The sequence below is a fragment of the Zalophus californianus genome, chromosome 4 (assembly GCF_009762305.2).
Source record: "Zalophus californianus isolate mZalCal1 chromosome 4, mZalCal1.pri.v2, whole genome shotgun sequence".
Lineage (NCBI taxonomy): Eukaryota > Metazoa > Chordata > Mammalia > Carnivora > Otariidae > Zalophus > Zalophus californianus.
Genome location: NC_045598.1, coordinates 101,696,329 through 101,716,042, shown reverse-complemented (window position 1 = coordinate 101,716,042; position 19,714 = coordinate 101,696,329). Strand labels below are relative to the sequence as shown.

General features: G+C 45.6%; 1 protein-coding gene across 12 annotated transcripts in view; it reads right to left on the bottom strand.

The window, feature by feature from the left end:
• LOC113911597 (phosphodiesterase 4D interacting protein) overlaps positions 1–19,714 on the bottom strand; it is a 214,979-nt gene that overhangs the window by 25,776 nt on the left and 169,489 nt on the right. For all 12 annotated transcript variants that reach the window (XM_027574401.2, XM_035727313.1, XM_027574414.2 and 9 more), the window contains 8 exons: positions 16,211–16,299; positions 10,287–10,519; positions 6,555–6,990; positions 5,526–5,718; positions 4,525–4,641; positions 3,401–3,911; positions 1,302–1,537; positions 228–279 (listed from right to left, as the gene is read on the bottom strand). In XM_027574401.2, the coding sequence (XP_027430202.2) occupies positions 228–279; positions 1,302–1,537; positions 3,401–3,911; positions 4,525–4,641; positions 5,526–5,718; positions 6,555–6,990; positions 10,287–10,519; positions 16,211–16,299 (1,867 nt within the window). The remainder of the gene's footprint in view (positions 1–227; positions 280–1,301; positions 1,538–3,400; positions 3,912–4,524; positions 4,642–5,525; positions 5,719–6,554; positions 6,991–10,286; positions 10,520–16,210; positions 16,300–19,714) is intronic.

Sequence of the window (19,714 nt, the reverse complement as noted above, 5' to 3'; positions counted from 1 at the left end):
ACTGTTGGGTCAGACTGACTCTAGGTTACCAAGCCTGGAGAATAAATACGCAAATAGAAATCAACAGAATTACAGCAAAAGAGAGTAAAGAATTAGGCTAAGGTGTTTTACGAATAAATGAATTCATTATAATCCGCATTTCCCTGCCCTCATTTGTAAAGTTACAGTCACCCTGGACCCCTTGGGCCTTGTTCCTGATTCCTTTACCAGATGCTATTTCAAATTACCTGAGAGCCAGCGGTTCAATTCCAGCTTGATCTTTCTCACTTTTATGATCCTCTGTAAGCCAAAATCAGAAAGAAATGGTAAGAAATTAAACCAGTCCCACTTCCCACATTATAAACGCAAGAGCCTCTGTGGGTACAGAACGGTAACTCCTCTGTGTATGTCCAGGACATGTAGGAGAATTACTTGGGAAGGCTGCAGATTGTATCCTCAGAGGGGAGACCTGTAGGCTCTCTTGAGCTCACCAGCAGACCTCCCCTGACTGGGTGATCAGCATCATGACTTCCTCTGCCCTAAATCAATGCAAAGAAGTTTAAAAGGCACTTGCCTAGCTTCTCTCTGGAACATTCCAGCTTCCAAGCCTGCCACAGACTGACTCCCAGGTGCATGCTCTGTGTCCCATCACAGCATTCATGCAGAACCCACTCTTGCTCTGAGGAAATGACAAACGCCCTGTCCCACCTCTGCACCTGCCACCAGCATGTGGGATGGTTGGCCCCCAAGACTGAGCCTGCCTTCGGGTACTCTCAGGAAATGTTTTCTAAGTAAAGAGCTCCAATAATAACCAATATTCCTGGCCCTTGCACTATGACATTCAATGTCCAAATCATGTCCAAAGGAAGGGTGCTTTACCCATACTGGGATTATATTCATGTATGACACCACGCAATAAACAAAGAGACAGACACTGAAAGGCTAAGCCATTGCCCAAAGCAAGCTAATGGTGGCATCTAGGCCACCGCTTGGGTCTTGCAATTCTCAGGTCAGGCTCTTTTCACTATGATAAGGTCCTCCGATCTCTTCTCCCTTTCTCCCCCTTAGCACTGGATGGACACAGCCTGCTTCCCTAAAGGTCACTTGCCACAAGTGCTCTAGTTTCTGCCACTGCAATCATGACCTCCCCAACCCTGTGTTCCTCCTCAATGCTCCCCAGTCCTGATCCTGTAATGGCCCCAGGAAATGAAGTGGAAGCAGGACCCTGGGTTAAAAGGCCGTGCTGGAGCTGTGGTGGCCACCTGGGCCTGGGGCTGTGGGAGTGACCGAGTGTGTGCCAAAGCTCTGTGGGGCCAACTTACTGGTGCTGAGTTTGCTGGTAAGCCTCTCTGTCAGCTGGCTTCCCTGGGCAAGCTGCTCCCGGAAGCTCTGCCCCAGGTAGTAGTCAATATCATTACTCCTAAGAAGGTCCTCAAAAGATTTTACTGTATCTTTTGCATGCTGGGTGAGAAGATAACAGATACCTCTCCCTTCTCGTATCTTCTGGCGTAGGTATGACAGCTCTCGGGCCTGATCCTGAATCAGGGAATCATATTTCCTAATACAGGAAACAAGAGGAAAAAGTAAGAATGAAAACGAGTGAATGTTAAATTATGGGCCTTCGGTAGAGATTTTCGTGAGAACATCTCTAAGGAGCTCCCCCAGGCTGAATTCTGGTACAGAGACCAAAGAAGGTATTTAAGAGTAAATCCCACTCTAATACATGACATCAATTTAGTGTGTCATTGCTCTTACACTGTTTTGTATATGTTAGTCAGACATCCAGGAGAATCCTAAGTCCTGTGGAGGTAAATACAGTGCCAAATTTTACATTCCTCACAGGACTAGGAGAGTGTAGATTCACAGTTGATACTCAAGAAACACTAAATGTATTTACTGAGTACTCAATAAACACAATAAATAAAAATAAATTCAGTGATTAGAATCAATCCTGGGACACCTGGCTGGCTCAGTTGGAAGAGCACGCGACTCTTGATATCAGGGTCAGGAGTTCAAGCCCCACGTTGGGTGGAGAGATTACGTAAAATAAATAAATACATGAACTTGGGCGGGGGGGGGGGGGGGGGAAGAATCACTTAATCCTAAGTCTAGATAGGCTCTTAAATGCCTTCTATTTGGAAGACCATCTATATTACGGCAGACTGTATTTTGCCAAGATGACCGCTACGCAAGTTCCTGTGCCACACGATGTTTCACAATGTGCCTTTGCCCCTTCTCTCATTAGCAGGTAGAAGCTATTCTCCACCTCCTTAAATGTGGGCAAGCTCTGTGACCACTGTGACCGAGATAATGATGGAAGTGACACTGTGCGAAGAACGGGAGTAGCTCTTAACTGTCCTGGCAACATCTACTTCCTGTCTGTTGGAAGCCAGCTGTCGTGTAGAAGTAGAACTACCCTGAGACCACCATCCCATGAGAGGCCCATCCCAGGAAGAAAGACCCTGGAAGACAAGAAGCCACGGGGGAAAGAGAGAAGCCAAGGAGCACCACATCTCCAGACGCGTGAAGGAAGAAGCTATGTCCAGCGCCAGCCACCATCGGATGGCAGTCCCAGGAGAGACCCCACCCCCCAAGCGAGAGCCATCCTGCCGGGCCCCCTCAATCCACGTAAATTATTGTTTGAGGCCACTAAGGTTTTGGATGGTTTGATACTCAGTAGAGATAACAAGGACAGAGACCCAGATAGAAGTCTACCCAGTGTTTTTCAACACAAAGTATCAGTAACAGTTATGTAAGTAGTACTGAGAGCTGAATGTATGTTAGACAATTATAAGCACTTGTACTAATTCACTTAAATCCAATAAACCACCCACTGAGATAGGTTCTCTTACCCTCCTCGTTTAATAGGTAAGGAAAGAGGCCCAGAGAGTCTAAGTAAGTTGTATGGCTAGAAAGTGCCAGAGCTAGGATTCAGACCCAGGCAGTCTGGCTCCAGTCTTCCTGCTACACCACATATCCGGTCGCTTTACTAATAGACTCCTGAGAGGAAATCCCAGAGACTGGTGTCTCCCAGCAGGGCCTACTGACCTTCCTTCGGATCTAGGCCTAGCATTTATTTATTTTTTTTAAAGATTTATTTATTTATTTTGAGAGAGTGAGAATGAGAGAGAGAGAGAGAGAGAGAGTACATGAAGGGGGGGGGTCAGAGGGAGAAGCAGGCTCCCCGCTGAGCAGGGAGCCCGATGCGGGACTGGATCCCGGGACTCCAGGATCATGACCTGAGCCGAAGGCAGTCACTTAACCAACTGAGCCACCCAGGCGCCCCTAGGCCTAGCATTTAAGTAGGCGCTCTTCTGATCGCCCCAATGGGTTCTCTCTTCTACCTGCCTGGGCTAGCTCACCTCCAACACAAACTTAGACGTCACCAACCAAATAAGGGTCCAAAGAGTGCCCCCCTTACCCAGGCCATGAGGCTGATCTCAGCTCCTCTGCCAGCTTCCCTTCCACTCCAGTTTTCAGGAGCTGGGCCTCCAGCTGGGACACTCTCTGGATCAGACTCTCCAGATCCTTTTTAGCCTGAAGCCCCGGGGGGTAGAAAGCTCCAGTGCCATCAGACAGCCACCCCTCATCCTCGTCAGTGACACTATGAGGTGAAGATCCCTGGAGGGTGCCAATGGCCTTCAGCTTTCGCGGTCTCTCCAGACTAGATGAATAGTCACTTGTAACCGAGAGGGACCGGACCCGGCTCTTGAGGTTTTGAATGATCTTGTTGGCATTCTGCAGCTGGGCCTTCAGGTCTCTGATGTCCTTTTGTAGGACAGAGATGTCTTCCGACTTTCCAGATGCCTGGAACTCCTCCTGCTTCCCTCGAGGGCTCTCCAAGGGCTTCGTTCCCGGGGGGCTGGCCGCTGGTGAGCCCAGGCGCCCCTCCACCAGGGCTGTTTCCCTGAGGCTGTCGTGCTCCTCACACTCTGAGAAAAGACAAAGACATCTTCCTGAATAAAGCTACACCTCTCCTGCTGCTGTAGCTGGAGGTAGCTTTGGTGCTGGGGATAGGAATTACTAGAGCAGAAGTTGAGGTGGTTACTTTATTCAGGCCCATGCTTTACTAGCGTTCAAACATGGTATTTCTTATCCCCTCAACAGCCCTGCAGGTCAGGTACAGTCACCTTCTACTGCACTAAGTGTTTTCTCTTTTCTCCATTTCAGTTTGGTGGGTGTCCCTACAGTCAAAGTCCTTCTATGATGGAAAAACAGGTTTTTTAGCTTAGGGTTTGCATATCTGCAAAAGCTCATCTGGTCTCTTCATTAAAAAGTCAGATGATCATCTGTTGGATAAAACTTTCTTCTTTTAATTAACAGCAGTATGTTGAAAACTAATTAGAGACGTTCCAACTCATACTCAGCCTCGTGTTGGACAAGAGTTCTCTGCTAAGCTTCCCGTGCCTCACTGGTCCTGGGTCCCCTTCAGTCTACAATAACCCCTCAGCCCTACTCCTCTTCAGGTGTGGGACTGGCCAGCAGCTGCTGGATATGAAGGCCGACTCCAGGGAGGCCAGGTGAGCCCTGCCCTTGTGTTCCTACCGGGACTGGTGCTCTCCTCCCGCTCAGCCTCATTCTCACTTCGGCCGCAGGTCTCATAGCCCAGATCCTGGAGGTCCACTTGCACCTGCTTGCTGTCCTGCTTCACCAAGGATTCACCTGCTCAGGAAGAGACAGAGGGCGTCACAGAGGCTCTGAAGGTCCCACATACCCCCTCAACCTCAGTGGCACATGCCTTAGCCCTCAGGGGGCAGGGAGGTCAAAGGCAGAGTGGGATGGATGCTTCTTTGGACTCAAGTGGGAGAAGAGACTACCCACTCCAGACAGGACTTCTTCCACCAGGATGAGCCCATGTCTGCCACTGATGATCTCACTACAACAACTGAGGTTTTGTGGGGACCAGACATCTTTAGGTTGGGTATTATATATATTATCATCCCTAGAAGCCCCAGTGAAACTAGCAAGGGCTTTATCCACAGAGGCTCAGTAAACACGTGAATGGAGCTGAACTAATTTAGAGTCCTAAAACATCGAGATCCATACTGTTCTATAAGATAGCTACTAGCCAAATGTGACTACTTCATTTTAAATTAATTAAAATTAGATAAAACTCCCAAGTTGAACTAGCCACATTTCACGTGCTTCATAAGCATTTCCATCACCGCAGGAAGTTCTATTCAAAAGCATGGATTCTAAACCAATGGTGAGGATGTATTTTTGAAGAATAGGATTTGGTGCCAAGAGGAAGAGAGAAACCATCAGTATATGTTGAGAGACGTAAAGCATTTTGCTGACTATACCAGAAATCAGCAAACCTAGATGTTAGCCCATTTCCTCCCTATATGCTCACTGCAAACTTGCTTTGTTCTTTATTCTTCTCTGCCAGGTGCAAACACTGAAGTTAAATATCCATTTCCACAGTTCTAGGACCCTGGTCAGGATTAAATTTGTTTTGAGGCTGGGGAAGAAAAGGGAAGTCTGCAAAGCATGTAGCTTCTCAGTGAGAAGACAGACGCCCTGGTGATGGTGAACCTAAGACTTACTAAGCATGACTCTGTATTTCTCCAGCTGGTTGGCCTGGGCAAAGACCGTGGCTTCTGATATCAGCAGCTTCTCCTGGAGATCCTGATAGCGTTGTCTGCATTGAGCCAGCTGAGAGCGCAGGTGCTTGGTGGATCCCAGAAGGCTGAATTCTGACTGAGGCCCAGGGTCTCGGGCCTGGGACCGGTTATCCAGCTGTGAAAAGAGCCAGCACAGGGACCAGGCAGTCACGGCCCCTTCCCTTTCTGAACCCTGTGGACTTTATTCATGGGTTTGTTACAGCATTCCTCACGCCATTTGGTAGTGGCTTGCTTTCCAGCTCTGAGCTCCTGCAGAGCTAGGATAATGTTTTATTCATCTCTGTATCTACAGCACATGGTACAGTGCCAGTAGAGTCCACTGAGAAGCTCTCAATAAACACTGGTTCAGGGGTTGAAAAGAGGGGGGGTAGAAACCTCTCCTCATCTCTCCCTGTGCTCCTGCCCCACCCTTGTTCCCCGCCCCCAAATCCTCTATAGGCTCCATTTACTCAATACTCAGCAGAGCCCCTCCCCTTACGAGGATCCCGATAGCCCTTCCTGTGGCTCAGGAACAGACACCTGGGATGAGCTGTGACGAAAATGGCAGTGATAAGGAGAGATGTCATAACACACCACTTGTCTGGGCTGCCTTAACCCCCAGGCATCCCTATAAGCATCCCATTGAAATGATCTGTTTTGTGCCATCTTTCCCCACCGTACCGAGTACTTATGGGGCAGAGACCAGGGCTTGCTGCCTTCTGCCCAATGCCTGGTGCGTTATCTGGAAAATTAAGCGCTGAAGAAATATTTATGAAAAATTAATTACCCAAGTAATATTTATGAGATAATGCTGTAAAAACTTTTCTAAAGGCTGAACGTGTGAGGACCATTATTACCACTACTTGGGGGGCAAAGGTGCCCTTGTCTCAGTCCCTTCTGACCCACGGGGGCAGAACTGTTACCTCCAGCCCTTCTCCACAGGTCTTTCATTCCATCTAATCCCACACTTACTTGGTGGCCATCCACGGTGAGGGGAGTCCCAAGGTCAAGGCTCTGGGGTCTGGGGCAGGGCCTTATGGTCACGTGCTCCTCTTCTTGGTGTTGGGGCTTCTCAGGAGAACCGACCAGCTCTGTGTTCATTCTGTCGATCTCCCGGGCCAGGGGCGCAAGGAGCTCTGGACTAAGCTTACTATTCCCGTCCTTGCTGCTCAGCACCAGCTGTTCTCTGAGGAGGTTGATGATGTTGTGAGCATTCTTCAGTTTTCCCTGGAGCTTTCTGAACTCAGCCTGAAGGCTATTCTCATTCAGACCCACTCTGGCTACCACAGTTTCCACTGTCACCTCGCCCTTCTCCTTGTCTTCCTCAATCTCCCATCCATCAGACATTGCTTCTCCCATCTGCTCTTTCAGCTCTGCATTCTCAAGGCAAAGGCTCAGCATGGTGTTCCTGCAGGAAACACACACACACACACACAATGAGCGGCTGGCTCCTCTCTCGGCCTCAATTCCTGTAGCTCCCATCTTGGTCCAGCAGAGACTCAGAGACACCCCAAAACGTGAAGCAACTTCAGAGACCAACAAGGGCTCCCTTATTTTATAGACAAGGAAACCAAAACTCAGGAAGAGAGACTTGCCCGCACTACCACAGCTACTTGGTGGCAACACAATCCCTAAAAATCTTGGACTCAACACACCTTGTCAAGTTGTCTTTGGTCATTCAGCCTCATTTTTTTTTTTAAGATTTTATTTATTTGAGTTAGAGAGAGAGAGCAAGAGAGCACAAGTAGCGGCAGGCAGAGGGAGAGGGAGAAGCAGGCTCCCCGCTGAGCAGGGAGCCCCACACGGGACTCAGTCCCAGAACCCTGAGATCATGACCCGAGTCAAAGGCAGAAGCTCAACCGACTGAGCCACCCAGATGCCCCCTCAGCCTCATGTTCTAATTTTCAGTGGCCTCTGGAATAAACAAGGGTACTTACAGTGTTAAGAAAAAAAAATAAGGAAGACCTTGCCTGGGACAAAGTTATTATGGGTTCTACAATTCTATTAATTATCATTGGTCAGTTTTCAACCACTGGATGAGAAATTGGGACCTAGGAAAATAAGAAATAAATAATACCAATCAGAACTACAATCAAATGTACTTCTGTAATTATTTGCTTTATGTCTAGCTCTTGTGATAGATCATCTTTATGAGGTCAGGGACTCTCTGCCCTGTTCACCCTGTATCCCCAGGGCCTTCACAGTGCCTACCACGAAAAACATTCATATTTGTATAAGAAATAAAATGGATAAACAACTAATTTTCACCAAGACATCCTAGACTCCATCCTTTCTTCCCACAAAACCCTTCACCAGGGTTGGATGGAAGTGATAAAAAAAAAACAAAAAAACATGGCTTTAACAAGGCAATTCATTTAAATAGACAGTTCACTTAACCTCTTTGAGCCTCCGTCTCCTTTTATATAAAATAAGGATAACCCGTACCTAGTGGAGTCACTGGATGCTTAAATGAAATTGCATATATGGCCGGTCAGCTCAGGGTCTGCGGCAGAGGATCATTTTATTCTGCTATACCAGCTGCAGACCTGAAAAGTACTAACATCAGAATCCTATGAGGTGCTTGTTAAAAAAAAACAACAAAAAAACTTTAGAGCTAAGGCCTATGGATCTACATTTTACTTAAGTTCTGCAGCTGATCCTTAAGCATGCTAAATTGAGAACTGCTGACTAGAAGAGGCAAAGGAGACTAGTAATTCACACCTGGAAGGATTAGCAGGTGGGTATCTCCCTAGATTGGGTGTCTTAGAATCCTGAATTGGCTGGCTCAGTCAGCAGACCATGCGACTCTTGATCTTGAGGTTGTGAGTTCAAGCCCCACGCTGGGCATAGAGCTTGTTTAAAAACAACAACAACTTATGCTTTCACTTAAGTAGAATTTCACTTCAGTAGAAAGAAATATCATGGGAGTGCCTGGGTGACTCAGTCGGTTAAGATCTGACTCTTGATTTCAGCTCAGGTCATGAGCTCAGGGTTGTGAGATTGAGCCCCACATCAGGCTCCGTGCCAGGCATGGAGCCTGCTTAAGATTCTCTCTCCCTCTCCTTCTACCCCTCCCCCTCCTTGCATGCATGCTCTCGCTCACTCTTTCCCTTAAAAAAAAGAAAAAAGAAATATGATAATTCAGAGTAAAAAAAAAACCCAGCATGAAGGTTGATCACAAGAATATTTCCAAGATTGTTCGACAAAGTATACAGCATAGAAGAAAAGGCTTAGATATTAAAAATTGGGAGGCAGGGGTCTAGCCATAGACTAATACGCAACTTTGAGCAAGTTGCTAGAACTTTTTGGACTGGACTTTCCTTGACTGTGAAATAAGGATTAGGCTACATGCCAAGGTCCTTTTCAGCGCTAATATTATTCTATGACTTGGGGACGTTTAAGTGGCACCTAATAGGCAGGGAAACAATAGGGCATGAGTTAGAAATTGTACACTTGCATTGCTGTGTTCTAAACAACAGGCCCACAATGATTATGACCCTCAGGGATGAATGAATGAATGAACAGATTAGCCCTACATCATCAGCATGTTCTCCAAGCATCTTTTGAAAAAATGCCATTAAAAACAGAGTGGCCAGGGACGCCAGGGTGGCTCAGTTGGTTAAGCATCTGCCTTCGGGGGCGCCTGGGTGGCTCAGTCGTTAAGCATCTGCCTTCGGCTCAGGTCATGATCCCAGGGTCCTGGGATTGAGTCCCACATCGGGCTCCCTGCTCAGCGGGAGGCCTGCTTGTGTTCCTGCTCTCACTGTCTCTCTCTGTCAAATGAATAAATAAAATCTTTAAAAAAAAAAAAAGCATCTGCCTTCGGCTAAGGTTATGATCCCAGGGTCCTGGAATCGAGCCCTGTGTCAGGCTCCCTGCTCAGCAGGCAGTCTACTTCTCTCTCTCCTCCCCGCCTGTGTTCCCTCACTATCTCTGTCTCTCTCTCAAATAAATGAATAATAAAAAAAAAAAAAAACAGGGAAGTCTGGGTGGCTCAGTCGTTGAGCGTCTGCCTTCAGCTCAGGTCATGATCCCAGGGTCCTGGGATCGAGCCCCGCATTGGGCTCCCTACTCCGCGGGAAGCCTGCTTCTCCCTCTCCCACTCCCCCTGCTTGTGTTCCCTCTCACGCTGTGTCTCTCTCTGTCAAATAAACAAACAAAATCTTTAAACAAACACAGAGTGGCCAATCTAACCAATGAATCAGCTATATGCCACTTTTGTAAAGTTAACAAAACAGCAGAGATGATGAAAATTGCTATTCCATGATTTAGGGATTCATGCTGTTAAGAGAGAGCTGAGGGGAGATGAAGGGGCCCCTGTATAAATCCTCCTCTCTCATGGACTATTCTGGTTCCACATGCAGCAGTGAAGCGTCATGGGCAGTAGGACCTTCCTCAATATGTTCCAGTCAGTGCAAAAGAGCAATACCTGGCATACAGCTGGGAGATTTTCACTCGTGACTATGTGGCTAATAATGGGCACTATTAGACCGAATTAAGACCAGATTTAAATCGTTTGAATGATCACCATTATCCAGTATTACTGAGTTGTCTCTAAAGAATTTGAACCATTAACGCATGGAGTTTGGCATGTGGACCAAGAAGCCCTACAGCAGCACAAATGCCTTGACTGCAGTGGGGTGAACTCCTTGGCTCCAGTGGCCTCTCGATGGGCAGGCTCTCCTCCTCTGGGCGGTGTCCTACCTGATGTGGGCAACAGAGGAGAATCCTGCTTCCTCAATTTGAGCCTTTAGCTCCTTCAGTTCCCCCTCAGCTCTCCTCTTCTCCTCTAAGTGCTGGTGGATCTCAGCCCTCAGGTGGAGCATTTCCTCCTGAAGACCTCTGTGACTGTCCCCTCCTGTTGAGGAAGGAGGGGGAAGACATGCATTCTGGGTCTCCACGGCTGCCAGGCTCTTCTCCAAGGCCACCTTGATGAGCTGAAAGAAAATCATAATTTAAAGAAGTTAGGTCATGAAAGAGGATCCTAGAGGAACATCAGATTGCAAAGGCAGCCTTTTTTTTTTTTTTTAAGATTTATTTATTTCACAGAGAGCGACACAGAGAGAGAGGGCACACAAGCAGGGGAACAGCAGAGGGAGAGGGAGAAGCAGGCTTCCTGCCGAGCAGGGAGCCCGATTCGGGGCTGATCCCAGGACCCCAGGATCACGACCTGAGCCGAAGGCAGATGTTTAACAACGGAGCCACCCGGGCACCCTGCAAAAACAGCCTTTAATGGGAACAAAAAAGGCAGCCCTAAAATGAGCTCACCCTAAGGACTTCTCAGCCATAAGGGCCCTGGAGACTGGCCTGGGTGGGGAGGACACAAGAGAGCAGGGGTGATTGCCGCCATGGGCAGGAAGAGCAGCATCCAGATGTGGGTGAGAAAAACACACAAGCACATCATAAATAAAAACCCAATGCAAACACATGATGTTTACACAGGACTGGAGAGTGTGGATGCTGTGATTCTTCTCTTCCTGGGGGACAGAGTCCCCTGAGAGGCTTCTTACAAGACAGGAAACTTCCTTGACGCCACAACATCGGAGTCCTTGACTACAAAGATCTCGGTTTGAGACACCAGCTCTCAAAGCATAAGACCAAACCTGCACCTCAGGCCCTAAAAAGGAAGACTAAAATGGAAGGCACTCAGCTACAGGTAAAACAGCAGCTTAATTTCACCGGCAGCAGGAGAATCCCGCCCTGTAACTACGGAGAAGTTAAGTGAGACCACCTGCCCACTTGTTGGCTATCACCCTCGTGCTGATGCTGCCAGGCCAACTCTCTCTACAAATCTCAGCACCTGAGAGGAAAAAAAGGTGGAAATAACTTCCCAACACCTTTCTATGTTTTGTGGATACTCCTGAAGTTACTCTTCCGTGCATCAACTCAAGCAGATCACGTAGCTTTTCCTCAAAGGAGAGTTTTTTAAAGACTTTATTGTTCATCTTGGGTTCCTCTCCAGGTTCCCCCACACTTATAAAAGTTTAGAAACCAAAACCTGGGTCTGAGAACCCACTCAGTGTATGACTAAGTATTTTAGTGCAAGCATTTCTTGTCCATCCGTCCAATATTTATCTTAATACATCCCAATGCCACGTTGCTTCTTTCTCCTCTCCGTTAACTGCACTTTGGGGTTCTACTTAGCTTCGGGTCCATTTTGATCCCCCAGCTTCCCACCTCTCTCCCACAGCTATTTCTGGCTCATGCGGTTTCTTCTATCTGTATTAATACTGTGACTTGGGGGCGCCTGGGTGGCTCAGTCATTAAGCATCTGCCTTCAGCTTGGGTCGTGATCCCAGGGTCCTGGGATCGGGCCCCGCATCGGGCTCCCTGCTCTGCGGGAAGCCTGCTCCTCCCTCTCCCATTCCCGCTGCTTATGTTCCCTCTCTCGCTGTGTCTCTCTCTGTCAAATAAATAAATAAAATCTTAAAAAAAAAAAATAGTGTGACTTGTACTTGTCACTGGTAAATTCATTCTGGCTATCCAGAGTCATTTCTCAATGATCCAAGTCCTCAAAATATTTTATGTGCATCTCCACAAATCAAGTAGTAGCCACTCAGTTGGGGATGATTTGTAGAATTAATTATATGCTTTATACCTTCATTCAGGTCACAAATATATTGAACAGAACAGGGCCCTGAGCAGCTTCAATGGATCAATGATCGAGAGAGCTGCTTGGCCTGGCACAAAGCCATAAACTTCTGCTTGTAACTGAGCATGGTGAGACCTAGGCTGTATGGGTAGAGTCGATTCACGGCATGGGTGCACCATATGTATGTGCCATGGCGTTTAGTAGAACAGCAGTTGAGGTTGCAAAGAGATAATGAAGAAAGATGCATAGACACAGTTGCTCATTTCCCAGGCATTCCTAGGGTTCCGAGCCTGACATTTGTCTCCCTGGCTCTGCTGCCGGGCTCAGTTAGACTGGCCTATCTCCGCGTGTGCCATCAAGCACTTGGGACAAGATAAAGAAAGGGGGACTGGATAAGACCACTTTTGAAAATTTTGGACCTCAACCCTTCATTTCAACCATGTGATGTTACCTTTCTGTATAAACCCTTTCCAACTAATTTAACTAAAATAAACATTGCCGGGGTGCCTGGGTAGATCAGTCAGGTTAAGTGTCTGTCTTCAGCTCAGGTCATGATCTCAGGGTCCTGGGATCGAGCCCCACATCGGGCTCCCTGCTCAGTGGGGAGTCTGCTTCCCCCTCTGCCCCTGCTTGTGCTCTCTCTCAAATAAATAAATGAACCCTTTAAAAAAAATAAATAAACATTGCCATCAGCTTTGAATATGGGCACTTTATTCTTCTCTAAAACCTAAGTGTTCCTTCTGTTTAAAAATAACATCTCACTTCGGGGCACCTGGGTGGCTCATTCGGTCAAGCGTCTGCCTTTGGCTCAGGTCATGATCCTGAGGTCCTGGGATTGAGCCCCATATCGGGCTCCCAGCTCAGCAGGGAAGTCTGCTTATCCCTCTCCCCCTCCCCCACCCCCATGCTCATGCTCTCTCTCTCAAATAAATAAAATCTAAAAAAAAAAAAAAACTCACTTTAATGATGCCTATCTTTTTTTTTTTTTTTTTAAGTAGGCTCCACACCCAGCAAGGAGCCAACATAGGGCCTGAACTCATGACCCCGAGATCAAGACCTGAGCTGAGATCAAGAGCTGGATGCCCAACTAACTGAGCCACCCAGGTGCCCCCGCTATACCTATTTTTAAACTGCCTTCTGAATGTATGTTATCTTCCATTGATTTAAATATACCTAGTTTCTTTAAAAAGAAAAAATTAAGAACCACGGAATGTCAATACCAGAAAGGGCCTGAAGGTACACCTGGTCTAATTTCCCCCTTTAAAATTAGAAAATAGAGCTATGATTTGTTTCCAGGCTAATTTGGGTTCTGTGTCAAAGGGAGCTTACTTTAGGCTAACTTATCTTTAAAGTTGAAATGTAAATGCATGAAAAATGACTCAGAATCTAGCTTTTTAATCAGTTTTTCTTTCTCATCTATAGAAAGGTGATATTTCTATATTTTCCCCAAATAAAACCCCAGGGCTTTCAGTATGTGTGGTGGTAGTATGAATCCTTTAGGTCTGTTGTTAATTATATCTCTTACAGGTTCCTCCCCACTGGTCATTTCCTAATTAATCTGTTCTATTGCTTCCATGGTATAATTAAACCTTTTGTGTGTATGCTGGGTTTCCTTTTACCCTACAGAAATCTATGTGCACATCTGATCTCTTGTTTGAATCGAGTTGTTTTGTTTTTACCCTATGACATATGTCTCACAATGTAAATCAGTTCTCACATGCGTGAAGGGCATTAATGATTTTTTCTCAAGTTCTTCACACTAAGTCTACTGACTTTTTTCTCTTTCATTGCATTGGAATCTTGATTCTTGATTAACTTTTTTTCCACTGCACAAGTTCAGATGAAGAAAGGCAATGCTTGATTCATTTCACAGGCATTTCCTAGTTATTTATTACAGACCTTACATTTGCTCGAGAATGGGATTTTGTGGAAGATACCTGGGGAAAATTACCAACATAGCCAGACTTGAGACTTCCTGATGTGAGTGAGTCTAAAAATAAGGATGCAGCAACTTGCTTTGGCTAAAAGATAGCTCTTGCCTTAGAAGGAACACAAAGTGGGATTTGTTTGTTAGGGGAAGTCTGTGTATGCCTGAGGTAGGAAGGTAGCCTGGTGTTGAGTAAAGTTTACCTTCCAAGGACACAGCAAGGAGGAACTCAGAGCCTAATTCCCCGGAAACCAGCAAACAGAGTTTTGAGAATCTGGACACAAAACAGTTATGGCAAAACAAGCTTTATTTATTTGGCAGCAGGAGAGTCACACCCTCAAACTCCAGAAAAGTTGAAGTGAATTTACAATGATTTCATACACCATGGTTCCTCCTACCCAAAACTGGAGACTGATTTTCAAGGAAAGGTGATGGAAAGAAAATGATGCTTTCCCAAGATAGTCTTCATCCAGCAGGTATATAAATTTGTCTATCATGAGTCAAGCCCTAATCCAAAGGTTAACTAATAATTTATTAAGTAATTCTGCCACATAATAGGGCAGCCATTGCAAGGGAAATACACATGCCCCAATGTAAAGGTTTATTCCAGGGTTGAAATGACCTTCTCAGTATGTGGTCTGGTCATTTGCTCCATGCTATGCTATAGGAAGGAATCTGGCTGTCTTCACATCTGTGTCTCTGGTTCACTTTTTCTGAAGCTAATCCTGTCCACAGCAGCAATAACCACCAGTGACCAGTTGACTTCCCAATCTAACTCTTAGAGTGGACATTTGTTTATCTTGCAGATCCCTCTCTTCTCCCCAAAGCTCCTCAGTGACATTAAGGAGTGCAAGGCAGAGGGATCTGTCTGGAGAGGCAGCAGTATACATAATTAAAGTCACAAGCATTGGTTAGAAGGAGTTAGAAGAAGCTGTTCAAGCAAAAGGAGAAGTGGAACTCATGCAAGAATTTAAGGGAGAAGTAAGGGTCAGGTATGGCTAGAGTAACAAAAAGTGGATCTTGGTAGAAGGTAAAGAAATGGTGTTGAGGACATGAGGTAGCCCAGACAACTAACTGCTCATGTCCTCAAGAGCCAAAGACTATGCCAAGTCCAGTGAGATTTGAGGAATGCTCATGTAGTTCTTTTTGTTGGTCTCCTCTTTTTCTTGTACAGGAGATAAAGAGGCAGACCTAGAAAGCCTCATTTTCCCAGCAGTTTTTCTAATAGCTCCAAGGAAGCTACCACTGGAAAAGCCCAGCTACTTCTGCAGAAGGATGGATACCAATGATCCACTTTCTCCTTAATAACTCAGAGACTCACATGTAGGAGATGTGATTGCTAAGTGTCACTATGCAAGGAGGAGACACATAGGAGGGCCAGTGAGTGCAATGGGATCACTGTCAGTGACTTAATCTCTGAGGTCCAGGATATTCAACTCTTGAGCTTTCGAACATGCTGGTTACACCTTCACTGACGGCTGGTGGGAACAGTGTTTCAGCCTTGGGTACCAAGTTCTGAGGTTTGATGGGGGCTTGCTCTTGAAGTGTCACCTGCTGGTCACTGATGTGTCCCAACCTGGGTGGTCTGTCAGGTTGCCCAACAGACTTCTCTTTTGTGTAACGAGCTTTCACCAAGACAGATCCCTGCTTTGGAAGCATTCCAATCATCTTGGAGGTTCTCAGAGAGCACTCTCCTGAAGCAGGTCTTAGGCCTGCCACCTCCCCAAGCAGCCCTCCGATGACTCCCTGTCTTCTGTGGTGTGTTTCAGATACAAAAACCCAAGAGGGGAACTGTCCATGTTCTTGTAAGTAAACCTTCTTCTGAAGCTATAGCTATAGATGGCACAGAGGGGCAAAGGTGGGAAGGAGGGGTAAGAGAGAGAAAGAGTAAAAAAAAAAAAAAAGTGGATTGGAGAAAAGTGGAATGAGGGTAGGGGTTGGCTGGCAAGGTGGCTGGGAAGCTCAGGGAGGGCGGAAGGAAGACTGGGAAGTGGTTTTTATAAAAAGATAGCTTCTTCCTCTAGGCTCACAAGGGCTGCAGGAGACCACCAGACCCCAAAGGGCTCTGAGCCCTCCACCCTGGGAACCCAGAACCTGACTTGGACTTACTTGCTGGTGGCTATTGTGGGCAGCCTCCTCCTCGATGCTGTCCGTGAACTCGGTGCTAGCATCTTCAGTATCGTCCCCTGCAGCTGCACCTGGAAGTGGGTCCAGAAGAGAAAGGTGATTCCCTTCACAGGTGACTTTCAGACAGCAGCTAAAATTACACTTTTTGCCACCTGCCTCTGATTTCTTCCTTTCCCCATTGGCATGGCCCCCTAGCCAGCAGGGCTGAAGGCAGAACCAGGGTGCCTAATCTGTAGAAAAGCCTTATATCACTGATGCTTTCTTACAAATATTTAAGCTTACGCCTTAAAACATTCGTTGGCTTTGACTGCACAGACCTGCACCTAAGGAGCTGGCTGTTAGATAGAGTGCTTATCCCTCTCACCTATTTCCAGAAAGCCTGAACCATTTCTTGTCCTGCCAGTCCAGTTATGTAAAAACTTTCTCTTTTGAAACATGAGCCCAACATGACTAACTTTTCCCCACCCTCGAGTACTGAGAGGGTCCCTGATTTCCTGGGGATAAAGGGAGACCTGCTTTCCTCATACTTCTCCATCTCTGGGATCATAGGGTGAGTGTATCTCGAGGAACACCCCTCTAGGGGCTCTGTGTTCTACAGAAGCTCAGGACTAGCCAAGGCTCAAGGCACAGAATGGTTTGGGTGTTTCCTAATTCCTTCCTTTAACCTCCCCATCTCTCTCAAACTCTTGCTCAATGCCAACATCTTTTGCCTGAAGAGTGTCTTATAATTCTTTGTCCACGTGAGTTTTAACACATTCTTTCATTCCTTAAAGATGGACACAGTCATCCGAGGGCACAAACTTCTATGTCTTGCACTAAGGGAGGACAAATAGCTGCAGTTTGTGGTCTGGGCAAAGGTCTGAAACAGTGTTGACCAATAGAACTTTCTGCAATTCCATGTATGTGCTGCCCAATACAGCAGACACATGTGGCTACTGAGCACTCGAAATGGGCTAGGATGATTGAGGAACTAAATTTTTTATTTAATTTAAATTAATTTAAATTTAAATTCAACTAGCCACACATGGCTCATGGCTGCCATATTGGACCGAACAAAACTAGGGCATTTCTTCCTCTCCACATCTGTTACAATAAAAGACTGTCCATCCAATTTTAGGTTAAGACCCGTGGCCCACATTACTGATTTCTTCTGAAAATGGAGGAACTTATGATGGTTAATTCATTTTAACACCAAAGAAAATCTACCATGACACTCCCCGGGTCTACAGAACAGGTCTTATAGAACCTGCCCAAGTTAGAGAAGCTTGAGATCTAGTTCTGACCCTGGCCTCAGCAACCAACCTATTAAAACTCCTCTTCTGACCACTGAGTAACTTGTGCCTGAAAGAAATTTATGGTTTGTCCAAGGTTACACAGCTAGTCCCGACAAGAGCTGTGCCAAGGAGTCAAGTCTCTGGACTTTCAGACAGAGGCAACTTCTGGTGACAAATCAGATCTTTATCTTTGTTTCTTCCTCCAAGACCAAAGAAACTGCTCCTGAGTTCAGATATCCATGGATGAATAATGAGCATCCACCATCCTCTCTGCAGATAACGTGAACAGGGGCAGATCACACCTTCATTCCATCTCTTGGTATCTGCAAGTTCATGCTAGAGTATTTGCAATGACCCAGGCCAATCTTATTAAAGTATTAAAAGGTAGTAAGCATGTTGCCCTAACAACTTAATCTTACGACTCATTCCATGGATGTTGTATTAACTTTGGACCAAGTTCCTATGCCCTGTTCAATAAGTTCCTACCTACAAGGAGGTACCTCCACCACTCAGCATTCTTAGAAATTCCCTGGCAGACTGTGTACAATAGGGATTTCCAATACTTTTTCAAACCAGCCCCAGAACCATTTCATTCACAATACTGGTTGCAGAGAGATGGATAAACATACTCCCTAAGCTTTGACAACTCACTGAAATCTAGGATGCTAATTCACTTGTGGACATCCATATCTTACTATGCTTATTTTGGAAAATCTTTCCCTGTACAACAGTAGAGATCAGAATCTTTCATTTTTTCCTCGCAAAAAAATGAATGTCCCACACAATGACAGATTAAGAAAACATAGTTTTCACATTGTTTCTCCCCTGAGCTTTGAGCTAGAGAATGATCCTGTGGTTGAAGAAAGCTCAGCTGGGTGAGCTGAACTCATCTCCATTATTATTCTTGGTGGCTTGTGTGACCATGCTGCCCCACATCTCCTGAGGATTCCTGTGCTAGGTTCCAGGAGTAAGGTAAGGGAGGATTGGAAAAAGTGCCTGTCACTGGTCTTGAAGGCTTTCATCTCACACGTACTGCCCTCCACTTACCTTCGTTTGCCTTTCTGATACCATGTCTGCATTTTTAGATAATGTTCTCTCTTTAAGTGACTCAGGGACACAATACCATGTGTTAAATGGAGGGTAAATGGAAACAAATTGGGAGTTAAATGGAAACAAAGTAAGAATGCCCATTTCATCCCAATATTCTACTACATAGGAGTTTTGCTTTCCTTGTTTATTTTTAGTGAGCTTAGTCTGCTGCAGTTCCTTCAGGGGAGCTTCAACAGGTGCTCAGCCTTTTACCAATGTGAATTAGAATGCTGAAGGCTGGGGTGGGGGGCAGTGGCTAGAATAAAGTTGAAAAAATTTTATAGAAAATACTGGCATGAATAAGTTATCCCACATAAAGCCCTGTAAGTTGACACTAGAGACCTTTCTGTTACCATTGTTTTTTAATCAATGACAATAAAATAATTTCTCTTTGCTGAGGGAATACCCTTTTCTAAGCTTTTACAAGGCAACAAAACACTATCTTCCAAACTAACTTGTAATGTTCCAAATCTCTAATTTAAAGGTACTATACTAAAAAAAATAGGTACTATACTTTATATTGGTGAATCTACTGCTTATTATTTTAGATACTCTGAAAAGTAAGAGTCTGTCACTTCAAACTTAATTTTCTTCTCCAGGTTTTATCTCCAGGTTAAGTTTCACATGTTAGCCTAGAAATTTTATTAAAAAAATTTTATCTGAGGCTTTGATGGTGGTTTCCAAATTGTGGTTCTTGCAAATTTCTAGGCAGACTGTGTACAGTATATATAGGTGGTGCCCCAAACTCCCTTTTAGATTTAGAAAATTATTTTCCACCAGCTATCTAACTTGATAAACTACACAGAAATAAAAGCCTCTAAAATACTGTAAATCCTTCCATGAAAACTTAAGTGTTATGCACATGTATTCTTTTAGTCATTGAAACAAAAATGGGATAGTTTTTGTGGAGATTTTTAAAATTGAGGATGGCATAATTATTAAGAACATGGACCCTGGAGCCCAACTGTTTAGGTTTGGTTTCTCCTTCTGTCATTAGTTATGTGACTTTAGGCAAGCCACCTTTGTGTAATTGTTTCCTCACTTACTAAGTAGGGTTAACAGTGATTTCCACTCCATACGTTTGTTCCCTAGTGAACTTCAAAGGATTCGCTGCGTTTAAAGT